At 40.3% G+C, this 22,971-nt stretch overlaps 3 protein-coding genes across 7 annotated transcripts; all 3 read right to left on the bottom strand.

Moving 5' to 3' along the window:
* Positions 1-22: 22 nt before the first annotated feature.
* LOC141623219 (uncharacterized) lies at positions 23-8,257 on the bottom strand. 5 transcript variants are annotated; one of them, XM_074439299.1, is made up of 10 exons: positions 8,034-8,255; positions 7,158-7,304; positions 6,446-6,713; positions 6,257-6,326; positions 6,057-6,184; positions 5,901-5,979; positions 5,674-5,785; positions 5,303-5,481; positions 1,946-2,055; positions 23-225 (listed from the first exon to the last, which is right to left on the bottom strand). In XM_074439299.1, exons 2-9 carry the CDS (start codon positions 7,302-7,304, stop codon positions 2,052-2,054), a joined length of 987 nt encoding a protein of 328 aa, XP_074295400.1. In that variant the 5' UTR covers positions 8,034-8,255; the 3' UTR covers positions 23-225; positions 1,946-2,051. The 5 variants fall into 5 exon arrangements, with proteins under 5 accessions (XP_074295400.1, XP_074295401.1, XP_074295399.1 ...); XM_074439300.1 differs by lacking the exons at positions 23-225; positions 1,946-2,055 and adding an exon at positions 3,946-4,899 and having other exon boundaries at positions 6,057-6,107; positions 6,426-6,713; positions 8,034-8,257; XM_074439298.1 differs by lacking the exons at positions 23-225; positions 1,946-2,055 and adding an exon at positions 3,946-4,899 and having other exon boundaries at positions 8,034-8,256.
* An 11,178-nt stretch (positions 8,258-19,435) lies between these two features.
* LOC141617186 (uncharacterized) lies at positions 19,436-20,068 on the bottom strand. Its single transcript, XM_074434370.1, has one exon. The coding sequence runs from the start codon at positions 20,066-20,068 to the stop codon at positions 19,436-19,438; it is 633 nt and encodes a 210-aa protein (XP_074290471.1).
* An 8-nt stretch (positions 20,069-20,076) lies between these two features.
* LOC141617184 (uncharacterized) lies at positions 20,077-20,904 on the bottom strand. The gene has a single exon (XM_074434369.1). The coding sequence runs from the start codon at positions 20,902-20,904 to the stop codon at positions 20,077-20,079; it is 828 nt and encodes a 275-aa protein (XP_074290470.1).
* Between the last annotated feature and the right edge of the window lie 2,067 nt (positions 20,905-22,971).

Raw genomic sequence — 22,971 nt, 5'->3', positions numbered from 1 at the left:
GGAAGGTGTCAAACATGCAAGGTCTAAAATAAATCTCATAATAAAACATCGCTAAAGTCGCGAAACAAAGTTATACAACCCAAATATGATAAAGGGAGACATATGTCCCTAAAAAGTATATAACATAAAAAGTGTTTAAGGGTCACAATAAAATAAAGCCAATCTAGGTCCCAAGGTTACTTTGCTCGCTAGCTCGTCCATGTACCCCATATATGCATCACCTACCTGTCAATCGCATTTTATACAAATACGAAAGCCACGGTCGGTGGGGAGTAACTCAGAGTTCTCCCGACCACGAAATGTCATAATTAATATAACATGTAAACATAAGAATATGAATATGAATAACACATAGCCTTAGCATATAGATGCTAGACAATTGTGCTTATCATGTGAACAACAATAAAACAACACATAGTCCTAGCATGTGAATACTAGACCGACTCATACTACACTATCATGTGAATCACATAACATCCAGGAATCCAAACTCTATCAACCATAGCCGGCTTGCATCTCACCTTCTATGATTCATAGAATCATCAAACAAGAAAGGACAATATATCTAGAGACAGGCATAAGCTCTTAGGACGGTCAATAGTCACTCTGTAACTCGAGTCTATACCACAAGGTAAGGTAAACACCCTAGTCCTAAACCTGCGCAGACCTAGCGACATGCGGAAAATACCGCATCCAAGACCCATGATCACACACATGAGTACCCCTAAGGAGTCCACCAAAGGGTTGACTAGTACTTAAGCTGACCACATACTTCTAAGAGTACGTTAGGAGGTCATGCCCTAACTTGGATATAAACCCACCAAGCTAAGACACAAAGGCTATTAAGCCGCAAACATACACTCGTCAAAGACTATAATGGCCTATCTATGACGAAGGCCGAAATACTCACCTAGGACCTAGTCCCAGCTTGAATACTTTAGCCCACACCACACCAGACAAGTAGGACACCCAATTAACCATAAGAGGGGCAAAGAGTCCAAACTTGCACACACACAAATGATCATACACACCCTAGCATATGAAAGACTACGCAAGAGCATATTCAGCTGACAATCCAACAATATCTCCAATATCAATAATAATCCAAATTCCAGCTAACCAACAGTACCATAATCCATGAGAACAAGCTAAAATGGCAGAGAAGCAACAAGACTCAAGCATAAGGCATCCAAAGCATCCAACAACCAACATGTGAAATGATAATTACAAATATCAAGGCATAACATAAAACCTCCAATAACAACCAATCTCACCTCAAATACAAACCCTCGACCCGAGTCCCGCGACGGGTCATCGGTCAAATCGAGGCTGACCGGTTTAAACCTAGTTTGACCAAACTCGTTCGGTCAACTGCCCACTTCGAGTCTTGGCCTACTTTGGCCCAAATCACAAAATTCATTACAATATCATTTTCATGCACTATTCCAATTTCTATCATGTGAAAGACTATCAACATAAGAAAATATATTCCAACTTACAAAATAACTAATTCCACAAAATTCTCGCATAATAAAATAGCATAAATAACCGTCTCACACAAGGGTAAACTTTTCTATAAATTTTATCGATAAAACGACGCCATTTACTCATACGGACTCCAAATTGAGTGATTCAAGTGGCTAAACCACCTAATTTTTCGACGCCGTTCAATCTGTCATATTTTTGGAAACATTGGAAACCGTCTCGGTCTGGTACTGACGCGTTCGAGCCAAAACACGAACTTGTCACAACACATAATTCCTCATCCAAATTTGTTCCAAACAATAATATATAAATGGGTAACATAAATTAAACATAAGCATACTCATCTTACTCCATTCATTCATTTATCAACAAGATCGTCTCAAACAACAACAAACAACAACAAACAACAAATACAACTACTAATGTGACATTAATTCGTCGAGTAACTCGGAATAGTTACCTTAAGCTAGCAAAGAGACAAGTAATAACTTGAGAAAGCTCCTAAAACCCAAAATTACTCTTCATCTTCAACAACATATGAGTCACCTAACTCATCTTCAAATTCTTCACCTATAAGAACAACAAAAACACAATTATTAAGCTTAAATTCGAAACCCTAAAAAAAGTGTCTTAAACAAAAATTGGGGGAAATGAAAATAAAGCTTACTAGTAGATGAGGATTGAAGAGAGAATTCCAAATATATAATTTTTATGAGATTTGGTGGAGAAATGAAGGATTTATGGTGGCTTTAGGGATTGTAAGGAGGATTTTTAGTGGGTTTTTGGTGTTTGAGAGAAGGAGGAGATAGATTGAGTTATGGAGGAAATGAAAATTGGAAGGGGGGACAAATGGAGGGTAGGTGGCCAAAGGAAAGACATGTGGGGAGATGGGTCGTTTGTTTTACGTTTTGGTTCGTTTCGACGGAAATTAGAAATATTCGTCGAACGCGATTTCCGAGAAAACTAAAGTTCTTAAACACGATTTTACTAAAAGATTAAGTACTCATATGCCCAATATCCAAACTCGTTTACCCAACGACCGTAAGAAATGGGAAAATCCCAATTTTACGACTTTTATCCGAAATCTATTTTATCAAGGGAAAAGGTTTAAATATAGTTTAAATCACTTTTAAACATTTCTAAACTATCAAAAATAATTACATTTCTTCAAAATAAAATAAGATTATATTTTCTGAAATAAATTTTATTTCAAATAAATTAATATTAAATTAAAATAGATTAAAATATTACTTTTAAAATATAATAAAGGTCTTCAAATTTACGGGGTGTTACATGGTATACGGACCTGTTGGTCCTGCTACTTCCTTGATGAGTTTTCTCTTAGGCTTCATTTTAGCTGTACAAGCCTGGAATTTGCGGGTCAATTTTCAAACGATCGGAAGTGGCAAATACGGTTGTATATATAGTTTAGTACATACAGAACTAAAGTATTTACAATATTGTAACACGATTATGATTGGAGCTTTCGGAACCGTACATCACTTCTGGTGTTTTTGGTGGTTTTATTAATGGATTTGTCTAATTTCCTTTCAAGTGTCATCTAATTTGAGAAGTATCTTGGTAAACATATGAGAATACATGGCATGCCTTTGGACAAAATGGTTGAAGAAACTAATGAACGTTAGACTAACCTATGTAATTGCTTTTTTTTTTTCTTGGGTATACAGTTTGTGCTTTTATCCCTGATTGTGAGAAAGATATTCTACAATAATATAAAACTTAAATGTATTTGCTCATATACCACCTAAAATGTATGTTGTCTAAGGTAAATTATTTTAAAATAGCTCTATAAAGTACATTTGTTGCATCTGTGGGTAATTGTCCTAAAATCTTTCAAAGATATTTGCTAGTGGATAACCTAGGTTATGGGTTAGCATGGCTATGATGTCTAATCATGTTTCTTCTCCTCTTGTTTGTGATAGTGTGACTTATTTATAACTATGTATATAACTTGCTAGTTTGTTTTCTTTATGCAAAGTAACAACAGGTAGTTAGCTATAACTCTGCTAGTTAGTTGCTATTTGGTGTATGTCATGATTTAAGGAGTGTTAAAGGTGTGTAGGGATATGATCGTTGTTTTTGCCATGACCGTTACTCTATGCTTTGAGGGAACACTTCGCGGTATTGCTTGCTTAATTGGTCAATGGATGATGGTGATAATAAGATAACGGATATCTGCTCGTGCAGGGTCCGAATGGTTGTTTAATCACAACGTTTAAGCATTTGCACGGCTGCTCTGAGATCGTCAATGTAAAATACGTGATGGCACAATAATTTAGCGTACTGTACATAAATTGTTAGACATGTTAAGTATTTTTGGAAATGTAGAGATCCATTTATATAGCATCCACTAAAAAAAGGTATAAACTTACACTTTACTGTATTTCCAAGTCAAATACTGCGAAGCTTGCGCAGTTTAGTTGATGTTTATAAGGCGGGTTTTTGTAGTGTAACATGCTAATTCTCCCCTTACTATTAATGGTTTGGTAAAACCCAAAAGATTACAGTTACTGTTCTTTCCTAAACCCAAAATCAATTGCATATTGCTTTTGGTTAGAACACATTGCTAAAGTGCAAAGTGTTCCCAAAACACCGATGACACCCTATAGCCTTTATACCACCACATCATTTATGAGTTGTGGCTAGGAGGCGTGTCACTTGGGCTTATTTGTCGGGGAGAACAAAAGTTCATACTATGTACAGTCATAACGGGTATATACAGTGGATGGTTATATATCAGTACTGCTAATGACCCTGGGGCGAGTCAGTGCTTGGCTTCTTTTTCTTTGCCGGTGAGCCAGCAGTTTGTTTCGCAGTGTTTCTTTTTGGGGTGACTTGTGCTGGAGTTTCGGGGGTGCTAGCTGGAGGTTTCCCAACCTTTGGAGATTTAAGCGAAGATGTTTGCATAACAGCAATTGTTGCTTGGGTCTCAGTGTCAGCTCCTTTTCGTGTAGGTGTGGTGGTCGTTAGTTGCACGGTCTGATCAAGAGGTTTAGCTGAAACCACTGCTTTATCCGGAATACCAGGCTGTAAATGGCTCTGTTCGGGAACTGTGGTTATTGACGCAGGGAGTTTGCGTGTAGACAAGTACTCAGCACTTATTGAAACGTCAACCAGTGCGTGACTATCCCTTTTTTCTGGTGTACTACTAAAATCCAATTGCCTAGCAACTGGTGCAAGTTGTTATGGCGCGTCAGCAATAATATTCTGCCCCGTTGAAGATGTTTGTGTTAAAGGGGCCATGGCCGTTGGTTCAACTGTTTCAAGTATGACTGATCGTAGGGCTCACTGTAGTATATTGTTTCGCGTAAGGGTTGTCTTTGGAGACACTTCTATTGTGAATGGTTCATCCTATAACAAAGCCTGAGTGCTCTCAAACGCCAAATGGTCGCCCTACAGGTAGTGTCAGTCCGTAGTCAGGACATGGTCATGGTATGTTTAAATGAGGAGGAAAGAGAGATACCCGGTGAAGGTGAGAGCCAGACAAGCAAGAGTCAAAGGGTTTGCACATGCGGTTACTGTTAGACAACATGAATGTTGGATTACAAACCTAAATTGAGATAAGTATTTATGAGATAGATGGTGTACTGAGTGCCGGATGTGAAATATGTCTGGTGCTGACATGCGGAAGAGTTTAACAGTGTCGTCCATGAATGATGTTATTTCTAGTTGTTCAGTCCCATCAGAAACGTCACAATTGAATGTAATTATGCGAGTAAGTATCAGCAGTAAGAATTAAAACGATGAATAACGTCTCGGAGTTTGGACACAATGTTAGTTTAAGATGTTTGGTTACCTCGGTTCTGACACTACCCCTTCTTTAGTACAGGTTTCGCATCTGAAACTCTCACCAGCAAGATAAACAGAGCGTTTGCCACAGTTAGAACAACCTAAATATGCATTGACCTTTTGCAAGCTTGCATTTTCTACTGTTACTTTCAGCCGGTAACGTTCATCCCGAAGTGTGCTTCTAGCCTGTTTGCAATGCATTTTAACGCAAGGTCAGAGGTGCTATCCATATATGACAATTACTTAGAAGTGATCGTTATTGTAAAACATTGTTTTTTTGACATTGATTTTTTTTAAAAAAAAAATTAGCCGCAGCCATACTACACACAGGGTTTGAATTGGTGGCGTGAATTGTCGGCCGTGGATATACTGATTTACCTTTTTGCTTTTCAGGGCGTTTAAAGTAACAACGTGGATTAGTGCATTAGGGTCTCTAACTCTGCGGATCCTAGCTTGTAATTCGGACAGACTTTCTTTGTTCTGAGTTTTCCTGTATCCAGTAACAGTAATTAAAAACGGCATATTGGGTCTTTGTTTTAGGAGTTATGGTTAGAAATCTGGAATTCAGTAATAGTAGATTTAGCTGGCTGGCTGGTTAGCTGTACCATTTTGTGAGGGCAACCACCTTGTCTCCTGTTGGACTTGTGGTGATTGACGTGGACATTGTAGTGGTTAGTGAGAAACCTAATAAGAATGGAAAAAGGATTAGTACAAAATGTGATATAGGCAGATGCTATTTATTTTGTTTGTATATATAATACCTCGATGGGTAGTCACTCTCAATGCTGTGAAGGCTACCACCGGGAAAGTTCCTGCAAAAGAGGCAAGTTTGCTACAGTCGTCTTCAGCAAGATCGTTCCATGCCGATACCACAATAGGTTGGTCGGTGCTGTTACACCGATTACTATGTTATTTTGTTTTCCAAATTGAAGTAACCTTTTAAAAAAATGAGAAATAATACCTATGATCGGTGATGAAAATCTCCCTAACAATGTTCCTACGGCCTTGTTTTGCAGGAGCCTCACGTGCAGCTGGTTCGACATATAATAGGGTTCCAATGACATATGTGTACGTTAGTTATAAACTAAATGCGCTGGTATCAATATATAAGTGTGCATAATATAATGTACTTTCTCTTTTCTGAGCTGACCAAATATGTCATAAGGGGTAGCTGTTTTGGGTATCTGTGACACGCATTGGTAATCTGACAAAAATGGACCAGGTGCTGATGAGAGTGGCCGGATGAGTGTTTTGCCACCAAAACCTATAGTATAAGCAACCTCAGTGGGGTCCCTCCTATACTGTAGTTGTGTCGGTCTTATGGGGGCATTTGCAATCTCGTAGACGCCATTGTATACAAGTGCCTCCTCATGTCCTGCTATCTGATCCCCAAACAAGGTGCCTTTCATTTTATTTCCCTGCATAGTAGTCACCATTAGCGTTTGACAGAGTAAATTTAAACAAACAAATATTAAACTGTGTGTTAAAAGTACGCTTAATAATCATTTGTGTCTATAAGTATAACATCAAAACCCGTCATGGTAAGTGCTAGACAATGCATGCTTAGGTCGGATCCACTACATCCTGCCTTTAGCTAGTCTTAGAACATACCACACTAAACCCGTGATTTTATAAAATAAGTAAAAAAAGGGAAATGCATTTCTAAAGCTTAACCTGTTATGGTTAACTTATGTTTTAAACTGTCCACGAATGTTGTTTGTTAAACTGATCAAAAGTAAGTGCCGCCAAAAAAAACCATTCATTTTTTAGTTCTATTTAAAGTGTCAACTAAATATTAATCAGGATATTCTGAAATAATGTAGTTGCAGTCCACGGAAAATAGTAACTATATGTAAGCTTACCTTGTCATCTTGTAGTAGAACAGTTTGGTAAAGCACATTTGAAGCGGATCTTTGGGGTTTCCACTTTCGCATGACCTTCACCTTGACTTTATAATCATGGCTGTCACTGTTAAGCTGGTCCAAGTAAACTCTACAATCGTCAGCCATCTATGCATGCATTAGACATGCCATCGGAAAATGAAATGTCACATTATTTACAAGAGAATATTTCTTAACTCAATCTGTTATTCAGCAGTCGAAATTGTCATGAGGCGTTTTTATAGTGCTCTCTTTTTTTTAATGGTGGGTACAATAGGTGTTGGTATTTTTACATATCCCTTATTCCTAGTTTACAGCCATCTTACTAACACACTGATTTTGACTTTCCCCTACTCTACCCTTTTGAGTTTCAAGTAATAGCTGAGTAAGACCGATGTATCTCGCTAAACATTAATGGGTTTTTGCAATACAATGACATGTATGTCTCTCCATAATAGTAGCCTAAACTACAACACTTATCGAGCCTGAGGAGCCACTAAACAACCATAACGATATTAAAACGTGTGAAACTTCTAGTTTGCATAAGAAATCATTTGCCAATACTAACTGCGCTTCTGTTTTCTTGGTTTATACACCACTTAGAGGGAAACTATGAATATAGTAATAGTTCAAATGTACACATAATGCTTTATGATTGCTTTATTAATGTGTTTAACTAACTGCAGGTAAGATGTTCACTAACGATAACATAACAATTAACATTTAACAAACATAAAAGAGGTATGTGTTTAGAATCAGTGTACATTGTAATGTACTGACAGAATAAGTATACGGTACACCGGCAGTATGAATTAGTGCATAATTTGAAATAAACATAATGCAATACCGCTTTGATACCTGATTTTAGGTGAGAAATCCCTGGTATAAAGATGGTAATGGGTGATGAGTTAGTTTACCCTCAGTTATTCCCACCTTTAGTTTGGTTTGCAAAGCAAGGAAGTATGCCTTGATTTAGGGGGTAATAATTGTTATAAGGACAAGCCTATCATTTTTTTTTCCTTTTTTTGTATACTTTTTGAGGTATAGGCAATAGTCTTTTCTCTGTTCATGAACATGTCAAGCTCTCTAGTATCCAATGTACTGCATAAAGGTTTTCTTGTAGGATTGTTTTCAACGTGTGGTTATAGATGGTGTAGTACTTTTGTCTATTATTTGAGCTAACTGAATTAGTCTTTAAACTGCATACTATATAGTCCCTTTTATTCGAAACTAAAGGTTACTTAGTAAAACGTATATATATTTGTTATGTCTATATTTCAGCCAGAAAGAAAAAGCAAACATAAGTATATTTTTCTTATTATTGTTATCTTGAGAAATGAAGTGATACTTATATGTGGTGTCAAAAAACGCAAAGCGTCTAATTTAGAGCTTAACATATTTGTTAGTTATCTATTAATTTACTTGAGGTATATCACCAGTATTAGTTTAATTAATGTCAACGAATGTTGAGAAGCGCAACAATGTTTTTGGGGGCCTTATTGCTTCTGTGTGAAACTTCCCTACTTTTATATGTTTCTCACTCTTTAATATTCCTATTTTGTTGCAATAATGATAAGTCTATTTAAGTGGTGTCATTGTTTATCGCTAATGATTACTGTTGAAGCCAAAATGCCTAGATTGCTTGCCAAGCATTGTGTATGAAGCCTAAATGTTATTAGTGAGCCTGCTCAATTGACCGACATTTATTCCACGAGATAATAACTTGTTATATCGTATTATATTTGAACTTGTGAACCGGAAAGGACTACTTCCAAAAGGATTGTAAATTGCTCACACCTCGTAAAAATGCGTGTTCATCATGCAATTGCCTGGGCTGTTAATATTCAGGACTATATTTCGAAGCTAGTATACTTTGGCCTTTAAAATTAGCCCAACTCTTCTTAATAAGGTGCTATGTGAGACAATGTTTTCTGTTATTCCTAGGATGGAGTCGGGTTTTAGTTTAACGATGGTCCACGCGAATACACTATATATAAGTGATATAACACATTTGGATAGTCGTCACTGACACGGCTGTCGCGTACCTGTCAAAAATAACCAACTGGCTCCAACTAAAATAGCTAGGGAAGTCGGGTCGAATCCACAGAGAGGTAGGAATTTGTCGGCTAAATCTAAGTTCGTCAAGTAACCAAATTGGGAGTTTTATAAAATGTGATTTCTAAACTAAAAAGAACAAGGAGAAGAGAAATAAAGGAAGGGAATAACAGATAGAGAAAAATAGCTAAGACAAACGGTTCACCATAACCATCCGGTCGAGTAATCTAGGTCTCAGGTCAATGCAAATTCGGTCTAAGGGGCAACGAACGTCACCTTTCGGTCCTTAATTCACCCTAAAGTGTAAACAGCTTAACTTTCGTCCTCACTGCAATACTCTATTGTTCGCTACTAGTCTACCTTTTCCAACCTTTCGGTCCAGGTCAAGGGTCACTAGGAATTATAGGTCTAATTGCGTCGACTCAATTAGAAAGATACAATTAAATGTAGAATTTAACCAACAAAGACAGTACCAGCATTAACCTAATAATTCGATTACTCTCCCTTCATATTACGGATCCCCTATAGTCTTAGCATAAGAAAATTAGCTACTCATAACCATTGAATTATCAGTAACAACGAATAAATAATTAAAACTAGACATAATGATAAAACTGACAACAATTCGATTGAAGCAATGATAACGATTCAGAAGAAGGGAAGAATTAAAAGCAATAATGGAATTAAGAATAATAGTAGAGCGAAAATACCGATCGTATCCCAAATCCGAGTAGCCAAAGTAAAAGAAGGGCAAAATCCAAAGAACAGTGACAAGAAATAGAGTCAAACTAACGTGTGTGTGGAAGAGATGAGTAATGTAGTTACTCTTTTTCAGTCTTATACTAGAAATCCATCCTAAAACCTAATCTATGGACTAATTACAAAAGCCCATAATATGATTAGGCGGAAATTAACTAAAACACACGAAACCACTCGATCGAGTAGAAATAGTCTACTCGATCGAGCAATATCATCACCAAACCACTCGATCGAGGGGATACAAGTCACTCGATCGAGCAGCTCTTGCAAAAACTCCTCGATGGCTCCTTAAACTAGTCGATCGACCAATCCTGAGTATGTAGAGCATTCGATCGAGTAGTGAATCACTCGATCGAGCTATATAGGCACGTTAGGACTTGAATAGCTTCCCGAACTCAGCTCATGCGTCTTCCAAGTGCTAGATTTCCCGACTCCCGGCTCCTTATTTTCCATGAATGCATACAATTGGGACAATTAAGGCTCGATTTAGCTTCTCTTCGGTCAATTCCTGCAAATTACAAACAACGGACCAAAGTAGAATATTCGGGGGTATTTGTAGCCAGACGCTACATAAAAGGCACAGAAATGCGTGTAAAAATGAGGTGAAAACCTTATATAAAAGACACGCATCAAATCTCCCCAAACCAAACCTTTGCTTATCCCCAAGCAAATATGAATGCAACTAAGGGTGAACAATGGAACGAGACCAACGCATCGGCTACAAATCATCCACTAGAACCAATTTAATGCGATAACATGACAAAGTGGCAGTGAAAAGTGCAAACGAGTTAAATTAATGTTTCAAACTTACTGAACCGTCGACCTTGCAAGACTCAAAAGATATCGGACTCTCACGGGTCGCTCGTCACTCAAGATCAGGCACAAGGTGAGTATATATGTGAAAGATAGGAAGAAAACAGACACTCACCTAACTCGACCTATAAGAACATGCATGCAGTTAACATGAATAAAGTCTCTATAACCGTACATATACATTCCAACCATACTAATGACCAAGACACGTGCCGAGGACTTACATTTGGGTAAGTGAGGTAATGGGTAAGAAGGGGCAAAAAAGAATTTGGATATGTGGGGTTAATAGCCAGGCTAGCAACAACGGATCCAAATATAGACTGCATCCCAACTTCGTACTCATGACCGCAAGATAAAACGGTGCAAAATTATGCACTAACTCACAAAACACCAAAAATCGTTAACTCCCCATAGAATATAGATAAGACATGGGAGTGTGAATCATTGTACAATTCTCATTCTTTTTCATTTTTGATTTTTTTTTTCTTTCTTTCTTTTTCTTCGCATTTTTCGCTTTTCATTCCTTTTTTTTTCTTTTCTTTTTTTTTCATCATTTTTTTTCAACGATTCGACATTACCCTCCTTTCTTTCTTTCTTTCCCTTCAATTCCTCCACCATCTTCTGAAATCAGATGAAATAACCATATTGCAGTAAAACATTCCAAGAACTACTCGTTACTAGCTCAGCTAGGGTAGGAAGTATTATAGAAAGTAGTTGATAGGACAAAAGAGGCAATTTGGCTATGTGAGGCTCATGGGTAGAATGAAATAAAGGGGACTGCCTCTCCTAACACGTGCCACCATCCACAGACCGAATGCATACAGGTATTAAGAAGACTAAACTCATGCTTATGCAAATTGATGTTACATGTCTTAAAGAGAGTACTACTCACATCCTAAATGAAACCGGTCATGAATGTCACCAGTTCAATAAGCTCTAACCTCAGAATGTAATGTAGCTTGCCGACATAATGAATCAAGTCTATTCGTTCAGATAAAGAAGAAACAAAAACTTGTAGATTATGCACATGACCACGCCAACTAAATGTCAAGAATATGCAGGGCTCAAGTAAGGGTTCAAAGTAGCGTCAATGTTCAAACGTTCCGACTCAATTTAAACGTGAAATGCGGAAATTTTTTTTTTTTTGAATTTTATGATTTTTTTGAAGTAAAAACAAACAACAATGCATGCGGAAATAATAAACAGAGATGCAGAAATGCAAGAAGACATGCAGACACAGATATGGATGCATACCTCCCCAAACCAAACCGTACAATGCCCTCATTGTACCAGAAATAGGGAAGGAATTGCAAAATGAAAGGAAAAGGAGAAGTGGAGTCGGAAAACTTACAGAACGTCACAAGGAGGGACCTCCCCAAACCGACCATGAACATGGGAGGTCAAAGAAAGTCAAGCAGTAGCTCCATAGACGTAAAACAACAGTTGGAAGTCGAAACCATTCGGTCGAGCACTTGGAATAGCTCGATCGAATGAACTGCTGCATTGGAAGGGCTCGATCGAATGAAAAACCACTCGATCGAGCAGGGGCGAGTCTGGTTCTGGTCGATCGAGGAGAATATCGCTCGATCGAGTGATTGCTGCCTCAGAAAGTGCTCGATCGAACACAATATCATTCGATCGAGTACTTTGACCTGCAAAACACGCATAAAAAGCAAGAACACAACGCAAGAAGTTCATAAAGCAGTGTCTAAAGTTCAATGCAGGGCCAAAAGAAAATAAAAGGTTCGACAAAAGTACAAAAAAAACAGTCCGGGCTGCCTCCCGGAGAGCGCTGGTTTAAGAGGTCCCGCACGACCTTTCTGGCATCAACTAACTGGCGCGTCGAGCTCGTCGAAGCGCAAGACTTCAACGCGATTGTCTGCTTTGGTCGCCTCGTGGTAATGCTTCACATATTGACCATTCACCTTGAATCTGCGCCCCTCGGAATCTTCAAGCTCCACGGATCCAAATTTGGTAACAACTGTCACCGTATAAGGACCACTCCATCTGGACTTGACTTACGAAATAGTCTCGTAGGGCATTAAACAATGACACCTTTTGCCCAACATGGAACTCCCGAGGTAGGATTCTCTTGTCATGCCATCTCTTCGTCATTTCCTTGTAAATGCGCGAGCTGTCATAGGCATTAAGCCTAAACTCCTCTAATTCATCTAGCTGCAAAAGACGATTCTGACCACACAACTTAGGATCATAATTAAGCTCTCGAATTGCCCACCAGGCCTTACATTCCAATTCAACAGGTATGTGACACGATTTCCCATAAACTAACCTATAAGGTGATGCACCAATTGGTGTCTTAAAGGCAGTTCTATAAGCCCATAATGTGTCATCTAGCTTAAGACTCCAGTCCTTCCGTGATTTAGAAACTACTTTGGTCAAGATCTCTTTCAACTCGCGATTAGAGACCTCTACCTGATCACTAGTTTGGGGGTGATACCCCAAACCACGCCGGTGTTGGACACCAACTCTAGACAGTATGGAAGTGAGTTTCTTTTCTTTAAAATGCATCCCCCCATCACTAATGACGACCCTAGGAACACCAAAACGGGGGAATATGATCTTTTTGAACATCTTTATCACGGTCTTAGTATCACAATGGGGTGAAGCAATTGCTTCAACCCATTTTGACACATAGTCTACAGCTACTAAGATGTACCTGTTACCTTTACTGGATGGGAACGGTCCTTGGAAATCAATGCCCCAGACATCGAAAACCTCAACCTCTAGGATGCCGTTTTGTGGCATCTCATATCTCTTTGAAATGTTCCCTGATCGTTGGCAAGCATCACAAGCTGAAACAAAAGACTTAGCGTCAAAACAAACAAAGAAGGCCAAGAAAAAACCAGATGAAGTACCTTAGCCACGGTGCGCGATGGACCGTGGTGACCACCATATGAAGAGGAGTGACAGCCTTCCAAGACTATTTTGGTCTCCCACTGCGGAATACACCGTCTGTAGAGACCGTCTCGCACATTCCTTAAACAGTAAGGATCGTCCCGTAAATCTTTAGCTTAGCGTTATACGTAAAACGCTTCTTTTGCTTGATGAGAAAGGTCGGGCGGCTTGCCACCGACAACGGTTAGCTACATCTGCATACCAAGGTTCTTGGTTAATAATAGACGATATAACAACAATTAAAGTATCGTCAGAAAAGAATCATCAATGGGTAGAGAATCTTCCCCTTCTTGTCGCATCGATCGCGACAAGTGATCGCTACAACGTTCTCGGCTCCTTCTTATCCTTGATCTGCAAATCAAACTCCTGAAGAAGGAGTATCCATCTCGATGCCGTGGTTTGGTCTCCTTCTTAGCAAGGAGGTGCCTCAAAGCTGCATGGTCAGTAAAAACAGTGACTTTCGACCCAACTAAATAAGTACGAAACTTCTCTAAGGCATAAACTACATTGACTCCTTCTCGATGGTAGTGTACTTCACTTGAGCCTCATCCGCAGTTCGGCTCACATAGTAGATAGCATTCAAGGCTTTGTCTTTCCTCCGGCCAAGCACCGCTCCCAGTGCATAGTCACTCACATCACACATGACCTCAAACGGCAAGTCCCGTTGGGAGGTCAGTATGATCGGCGCAGAGAGACTAAAGCCTGCTTTAACTGTTAAAAGCGAAAGACAAGCGTCAGTGAACACAAAAGGAGCATCCTTAAGTAGCAACTGTGTAAGTGGTTTAGCAATTTTGGAGAAATCCTTGATAAACCGGCGATAAAAGCCGGCGTGACCAAGGAAGCTCCTCACCCCCTTAACATTAACAGGAGGTGGTAATTGCTGAATCACTTCCACCTTTGCTTTATCAACTTCTATTCCCCTATCCGAAACTAAGTGCCCTAAGACAACTCCCTCGTTGACCATAAAGTGGCACTTCTCCCGGTCAAGACAAGGTTAACCTCAATACAGCGCTGCAACACTTTCTCAAGGTTAGACAGACAGTTAGAAAAATCACTTCCATATACACTGAAATCGTCCATAAAAACTTCAATGATAGACTCAATATACTCTGAAAATATCCCCATCATACACTTTTGGAAGGTGGCAGGGGCATTGCACAAACCAAAAGGCATTCTCAAATTTACGCAAAAACGCCCTTAGGACAGGTAAATGTAGTCTTAGCTTGATCGTCCGGGTGGATAGGGATCTGAAAGAACCACGAATACCCGTCTAAATAGGAGAAAAATTTATGAGAAGCTAACCTTTCTACCATTTGATCAATAAAAGGAAGGGGAAAGTGGTCTTTCTTAGTGGCGGCATTCAAATGTTATGTCGTAGTCTATGCACATCCGCCAACCGATTCTTACTCGAGTAGGTATTAATTCATTCTTCTCATTCTTAACTACAGTTGTCCCTCCTTTCTTCGGGACCACCTGTACTGGACTCACCCATCTAGAATTACCGACAAAATAAATAATACCTGCATCTAGCAGCTTCATTACCTCAGCCGTCATGACGTCTTGCATCTTCTGGTTCACCGGCGGCCGACCACTGTCTGCAAGGTTTGTGATCCTCCTCCGACTCCATCCCGTGCATACAAATATCGGGACTAATCCCCTCGTGATATCGTCCAGGTGAATAGCCCATTGCTTTCTGTTTTTCTTAAGTACAACTAACAAAGAGGTCACCGATCATCACTAAGCTTGGCACTGACAATGACCGGATATTGCTCTGTATCGTCTAAGAAAGCATATTTAAGATGAGAAGGGAAAGGCTTACGTTCCGGTACCTTTACCTCAATGGAGCAAAGAGTGCTGATCATTTGTTCCACCTGTTCTCCCTCATGCTCATCTAAATCATCAACAAGCAAATCCAATGCAGCGTCATCGTCGTCCTGGCTATCTCGCACACTCATCAAAAAGCATAAGAGCTTCTAGGGGTCTTTCATAAAAGAACCCGACCGTAAGTCATAAATAGACTCGTCAAATGATATCGACCAATAGCAAGTGTCCTCTATCATTGGGTGGGCTAAAAATCTTGGCAAACCGAATGTGATAGCGTCGTCCCCACGCAAGAGTCGACGCCCTTGTCGACATCGATAATGTGACCCAATTGTACAAAGGAATGGTCTTCCTAAGATAATTTGGGTCCGAGTGTCCTCGCCTATATCCAAAACAATGAAATCTCTTCGGGATGTAGAGCTTGCCTATTTTCACAAGCACGTCCTCTAAGACACCTAAGGGTCTCCTAACAGATCTATCACCATCTGTAGGGTAATGTTAGTCACTTTGAAATGACTCATCTTCGTTTCTTGCGGGACAGGAAGGGCATGACACTAACACTGGCACCTAAATCGCAAAGGGCCTTATCAATAACCATATTGCCTATGACACAAGTAATAGAAAAGTGCCCGGTCTTTCATTTTTGGAGGGGCCTTATTTAACAAATAAGTTACTAGACTCTTCCATAAATGAAATCGTCTCAAATTCACTCAAATTTCTCTTACGCGTCACAATATCTTTCATAAATTTAGCGTAAGTGGGTACCTGAGTAACAAGTTCGGAAAAAGGGACAGTTACCTGGAGGTTCTTCACGATGTCCACGAACTTACCGTACTGTTGCTCGATCTTTGCGTCCTTCAGACGACTTGGGAAGGGTACCCTGGTAGCGATGAGCGGTCCCGCAACCTTTTCTTTACCCTTATCAATGTGTGACGTCTCCACAGCAGGGGAAGATGACACGGTGGCGGTATTAGATAGTGAATTAGGATTTCCGCCACTTAAAGTACTAGATCGAGTACTTTTATCGCTCGATCGACCATGTTCATCACTCGATCGAGTGATTTCTTCAGCAGAGTTGCTCGATCGAGTAAGATTATCGCTCGATCGACCAACTTGGAATTTCGCTTCTCGATCGACCACCATTTTCACTCGATCGAGTGACAGGATGGTTTAACTCCGCTTTCGATCGAGTAGTAGTGTCACTCGACGATCGCGATTCTGAAGACACGCAGATGAAAGTATTTCCTTCAAAAACTTGTCTAAATCATCATCCGAGTTATCGTCAAAACCTCGTCTTCCTCATGAGTAAGGTCATTTTGAAAATTCATTGCACCGATGGATCGCAAATTGGAAGAAGCTTGGCTTGGTCCGCATCGAGTGTTAATCTGCGCGACTTGTTCTTTCAATTCGATATAATCTGTTTCGGATTGCCGTGACATACTCATCATAATGGATTTTAACTCGGCAATTTCTTCGTTTGCGAAGGAAGAATCGGTAGCGAGTCAGCGTGGAAGGGGTAGAAACGCTCTTTATCTCTTCATATAGCTGAGAGAAAGGAACCCCTTGCTTGTACTTCTTATAAGCAAGGGCGCGCTCTATACTTGCCATGTATTCATAAAGGTCGTGCCCTTCCTCGCCACATCTACCACACGGCTCTATATGCTCTGTAATCGTAGGCATCTTGGCAAATAAACTTTCAAGGCAAAAGTTAACCTGCAACTAATCAAACTTTGCAGAAATGAGATCGGCCTCAAGGAATAAATTCCCTGAGACGAGAGACAAACTTAATTAAAGCAACAAGTTTGCGCCACCTCCCCGGCAACGGCGCCAAAATTTGACACGGCTGTCGCGTACCTGTCAAAAATAACCAACTGGCTCCAACTAAAATAGCTAGGGAAGTCGGGTCGAATCCACAGAGAGGTAGGAATTTGTCGGCTAAATCTAAGTTCGTCAAGTAACCAAATTGGGAGTTTTATAAAATGTGATTTCTAAACTAAAAAGAACAAGGAGAAGAGAAATAAAGGAAGGGAATAACAGATAGAGAAAAATAGCTAAGACAAACGGTTCACCATAACCATCCGGTCGAGTAATCTAGGTCTCAGGTCAATGCAAATTCGGTCTAAGGGGCAGCGAACGTCACCTTTCGGTCCTTAATTCACCCTAAAGTGTAAACAGCTTAACTTTCGTCCTCATTGCAATACTCTATTGTTCGCTACTAGTCTACCTTTTCCAACCTTTCGGTCCAGGTCAAGGGTCACTAGGAATTATAGGTCTAATTGCGTCGACTCAATTAGAAAGATACAATTAAATGTAGAATTTAACCAACAAAGACAGTACCAGCATTAACCTAATAATTCGATTACTCTCCCTTCATATTACGGATCCCCTATAGTCTTAGCATAAGAAAATTAGCTACTCATAACCATTGAATTATCAGTAACAACGAACAAATAATTAAAACTAGACATAATGATAAAACTGACAACAATTCGATTGAAGCAATGATAACGATTCAGAAGAAGGGAAGAATTAAAAGCAATAATGGAATTAAGAATAATAGTAGAGCGAAAATACCGATCGTATCCCAAATCCGAGTAGCCAAAGTAAAAGAAGGGCAAAATCCAAAGAATAGTGACAAGAAATAGAGTCAAACTAACGTGTGTGTGGAAGAGATGAGTAACGTAGTTACTCTTTTTCAGTCTTATACTAGAAATCCATCCTAAAACCTAATCTATGGACTAATTACAAAAGCCCATAATATGATTAGGCGGAAATTAACTAAAACACACGAAACCACTCGATCGAGTAGAAATAGTCTACTCGATCGAGCAATATCATCACCAAACCACTCGATCGAGGGGATACAAGTCACTCGATCGAGCAGCTCTTGCAAAAACTCCTCGATGGCTCCTTAAACTAGTCGATCGACCAATCCTGAGTATGTAGAGCATTCGATCGAGTAGTGAATCACTCGATCGAGCTATATAGGCACGTTAGGACTTGAATAGCTTCCCGAACTCAGCTCATGCGTCTTCCAAGTGCTAGATTTCCCAGCTCCGGCTCCTTATTTTCCATGAATGCATACAATTGGGACAATTAAGGCTCGATTTAGCTTCTCTTCGGTCAATTCCTGCAAATTACAAACAACGGACCAAAGTAGAATATTCGAGGGTATTTGTAGCCAGACGCTACATAAAAGGCACAGAAATGCGTGTAAAAATGAGGTGAAAACCTTATATAAAAGACACGCATCAGTCACATAGTTAAATAATGTATAATGGAGAACCACCCCTTGGTGAACGGCCAAACTTCATATTTAAAAAGTCCCAAATAAGATCACAGCAACGTAATTTTGCGCACTAATAGAAACAGTGCAATTTGTTGTCAAAAGAAGTACCTAAACGGTTCGAAAGAGTTCCGGAGTTAACTAGGAATCAGGTAGCATGCATATCTCTGCATTATTGTTGGTTGATATTTACTGGATTGCGTCCAACCACCATATCATGCTCTACAAAAGTGGAGGCAACCAGTGCACATTATTTATAAGATGCATGTGCAATTACGAATAATGATGCTTAGTCAAGCAATTTAATGTGCCGTACCTTGTATGCCATTTCTCTTTAAATGATATCTGTAAGAGCGAGAACCTCATAATATACGAGGTTCTTGACAAAATTAGCAGGTACCCCTTCGGGTCCTGGAGCAGCTATTGCAGTAACCTGACTGGCCTTCCGAACCCTTGATAGTGCGACGTATAGCTGGCCATGGGCAAAGCACGGTTTTGGGAGGTAAACGGCGACCTGACTAAGCGTCTGACCCCGACATTTATTTATGGTCATTGCGAAGCTGAGCTTTAAAGGGAATTGGTTTCGCTGGAATTGGAAAGGGTAATTAGCTTAGGGTGCTGGTCGAAGCTTGATCCGTGGTATGAACACATATTCGCCTTTGTGGTTGCTCGACATGATAACACACTCAATCGAGTTTGGAAGGAATCTCTTGCAGATTAGGCGTGTTCCGTTGCATAACCCAAATGATGGTTGGAGGTTTTGCAGCAGTATAACAGGACAGTTCTCCTTTAATATGAGTTCGTGAGGGCTCATTCCGCCTGGGTTAAGTTTGTTGATGAATTTTGCAGGATATATAGTGCAGTTATCATCTAACATGGAATCGTGGCTTTTGTAGCAAACAGGGGTGCCAGAAAACTTATCAATCAAAATATTGTTAATAGTATCCACATCGTCATTCAGCGGTGTGAGCAATGCTCTAGTTGTAAAAATATCAGGATCAAATTTACTTTGCATCAGTTCTGGAAAGGTAATTGAGGCCAAGTCGCCTATAGGGTCCTGCCCATCACCTGAAGGGGATTTGACAATCCCTTGTGGTAGAGCTATAAATTCGGATTCCTTAGACTGGAGCTCTCCGTTGTCAAGTGAAAGTAGAAATCTTGCAAACTCTGGGTCAGTTTTTGCGCGGATGCTTTCCGTCAGCCTCAATTTAATCAACTTTGGCCATATATGAGAACTTACCATGCTACCCTCTACAACCTCTCGTTGTGACTTGCGAGGCAGGACTGGCAAAGTCTGGCGAAAGTCTCCGCCAAACACAAATATTTCCCCCCAAAAAGCTGGTCAGGGTCGCACAGATCCCTAAGAAGTAAGTCAAGGGACTCAACATTCTGCTTCTTCGCCATAGAAGCTTCATCCCATATAATCAAGTTTGCCGCGCGAATGAGTGCCACGAGAGTGCCTTGTTTGGGTACATCGCAGGCAATAGACATGTCGCTATCAAGAGGGATTCTGAACCGTGAATGCGTAGTTCGGCCTGAAGGAATGTTGGATGCAGCAATACCCGACGTTGCTGTTGGCAACACAATGTCTCCAACGAGGCAGATTTCAGCGTATAATGCATTGTATAGAAAGGTTTTCCCAATCCCACCAGGTCCATCCACAAAAAAAGCTCCTGGTTTGGATTCGTTTACATGTTCCATAATAGCGTCGAATGCCTCTTTCTGAGCTGTATTTAGTTGGCTCTTGCATTTTCTGCATTCCTCAGGAACTGGTGCATCTAGTGCATCGATTATATCCCTTGTTCGTCGCATCTCACAGTCATTAGACGTGTCTAGATGGTCTAGCCCAAAACTTTCCAATGACTTGCCCATTGCCTCTAAATACGTCTCCACAGATCTAGCTGTAAGCTGCTTCACCTTTTGGGGTTGGCCTGGGAATTTGAAGCGGAAGTCATCTGACAGAGTACTGTAGTGCGTATTCCACAAGAGCGTGGGGTCTTTAGGCTGAGCAAAAATCAGGAGGGTTGAAAAAAGACGCCGCAATGCGACATGCATCTGTACCGTGCACTCTTCGGCCATGCATAATTCAGCAGCATCTTCTTGCGCAAGTAGCCGGTGGCGTATAGCTGCTTCCTAGAACGTCGCGCATTTGTACCCATCTACTGTTTGCAAAGCTCCAAATGACGTAGGCCCTCTTATGTGTAACAATAGTAGCCGCAGGAAATACGTCTCACCTTCAGTAGGTGCTACAAATATAAGTCTGCCAATTACAATAACCTTGTTCCTCCGTTTTTCCCAAGTCTTAGTCCCAGTGTCCCAGCAAAAGTGCTCGATAAATTCCCCGTATAGCAATTTGGGGCAGTCCTTAGTTGAACGTTTCCGGAAGAACTTTGTAAGGGGAGTACGGCTATGCTTGTCATCAGCCAGGACGTTTGCCATATTTTCATTTGGCTGCAAACAAATGGTCTGCATATTGGGCAGATATACTTGTAGGGGAATCACTGGTGGGTGGGTTTCAAACAGGTCGAAACCGAATATTCGCCAGGTTGCTTCACATGGTGAAACCCACCGCCCAGATTGGAATTGCGCTATCTGATCAACTACTTGGGGCTGCTCGCAATCCGTAACACTGAATGAGATTCTGTCATGTCCCTTGTAAATATATTTATATAAATATTTCACAGCGTGCATTGTAAATCATACTTCAACGTTTAGATGGCAGTCAAAGAGCGCTAATAGGTATGAGTTATACGGAATGACCCATCGATTGTCAGGCTTGTGTTTCTGAACAACTGCTGCTTCACCTGTGTTTCGCCTTCTGTACTCGGGATATCCTACAGTGTTTGTTGTAGTGTAGGTTGTGAACGCTTTTGGATATTCATACTTGCACCGCCCAACCGTTTTTGGATGGTTCATGCACGCACATGCCATATTAAGTTCACCACAAGGCCCGTGCATCATGTGCTTTAGCACAGATGCACGCAAAGAGGGATTATCCATAGTTGGTATTTCAGCCGACACAAACTTTTCATAATCAGCTGTGCACTTAAGTAGATGCCCGTCCTTCAAAATAATCAAAAAGTGTACATGCAGGAGCCCCCTCTTCTGAAATTCAACCACATAAACATAAGCTGCGAGTTCCCCAAAAATTTGCTTGTCTACAATTTGTTTCTTTAGAGCCATTAGTTTGGCCCTGAAAACCCTAGCAACAACGTCTGGCCGGTTCTGCGACTCTTCCCCTGGTGCTAACTGTTCCTTTATTTCCAGCTAGTTAGCATAGGAGGGAGAATGATCCTTTTTCCAACCTTAGAAGTTGAACATTCACTGGAGCTAACTGTGTCTATAATTCCCTGGTATAGATTAGCTTGTATTGTCTCTTGGTTATTTCGTAAATAATCAAGCCGCGTGTTTTCAATTTTCACATACATGTCTACCACATATTGCTGGAAACAGCGGCTGGTTCTTAGCAGCATATTTCTCGGTCGAATTTGTAATTTGTAACTGTAATATCGTCTGCATGATATTACCTTATCTTTTAAGGTGTTTCGTGTGCCTGTACCTGCAACGTATATGTTATAATGAAATTAGCGTAAGTGCATATAAAAGGTACAGAAATTACGTATGTAATATGTATAGATATAACATGCTATACCTAAAATAATATTAGCGAGTATACATACGCCTCTTTTCATTTTGTAATAGACTTTCAACTGTCTCCGGAAATTCTAAGGGTTCAATCTCTGATGAGCTAGCCCTCTCAGTATCTAAATTTGGCATGACTTTCCTTAGACCTTGGACCCACCCACATTCACCACTGGGAAACAGTAGTGGGTACTGCAAAGGATCATAGCATCCATAATAGTGCATTATTCGGTGAGACATGCTATCGGTCCTCGTGACCGCTATATGCGGGGTATTAGATTCACTAGAGGATGAATTTTCCGTCCAGATGACAGCGACCTCATTAGAGGTAGGTGCGTTATACACACGCTGATCTAGGACAGTATTCCTGCTAAGTAAGATCTGGGTATTTTCGGTTATAGGTAGCTCTCTAAGGGAACGGAAAAAACGTGCATATGGGTTTGTTTGGGTGATCTGCATCAGGATATTAATTATATCTCCTCTAACTTCTGGGAAGCACTGTGT

Source organism: Silene latifolia, chromosome X (assembly GCF_048544455.1).
Source record: "Silene latifolia isolate original U9 population chromosome X, ASM4854445v1, whole genome shotgun sequence".
NCBI classification, from domain to species: Eukaryota; Viridiplantae; Streptophyta; class Magnoliopsida; order Caryophyllales; family Caryophyllaceae; genus Silene; species Silene latifolia.
Note: the sequence above shows the minus strand (reverse complement) of the source record. Positions and strands in the feature narration are given on the sequence as shown.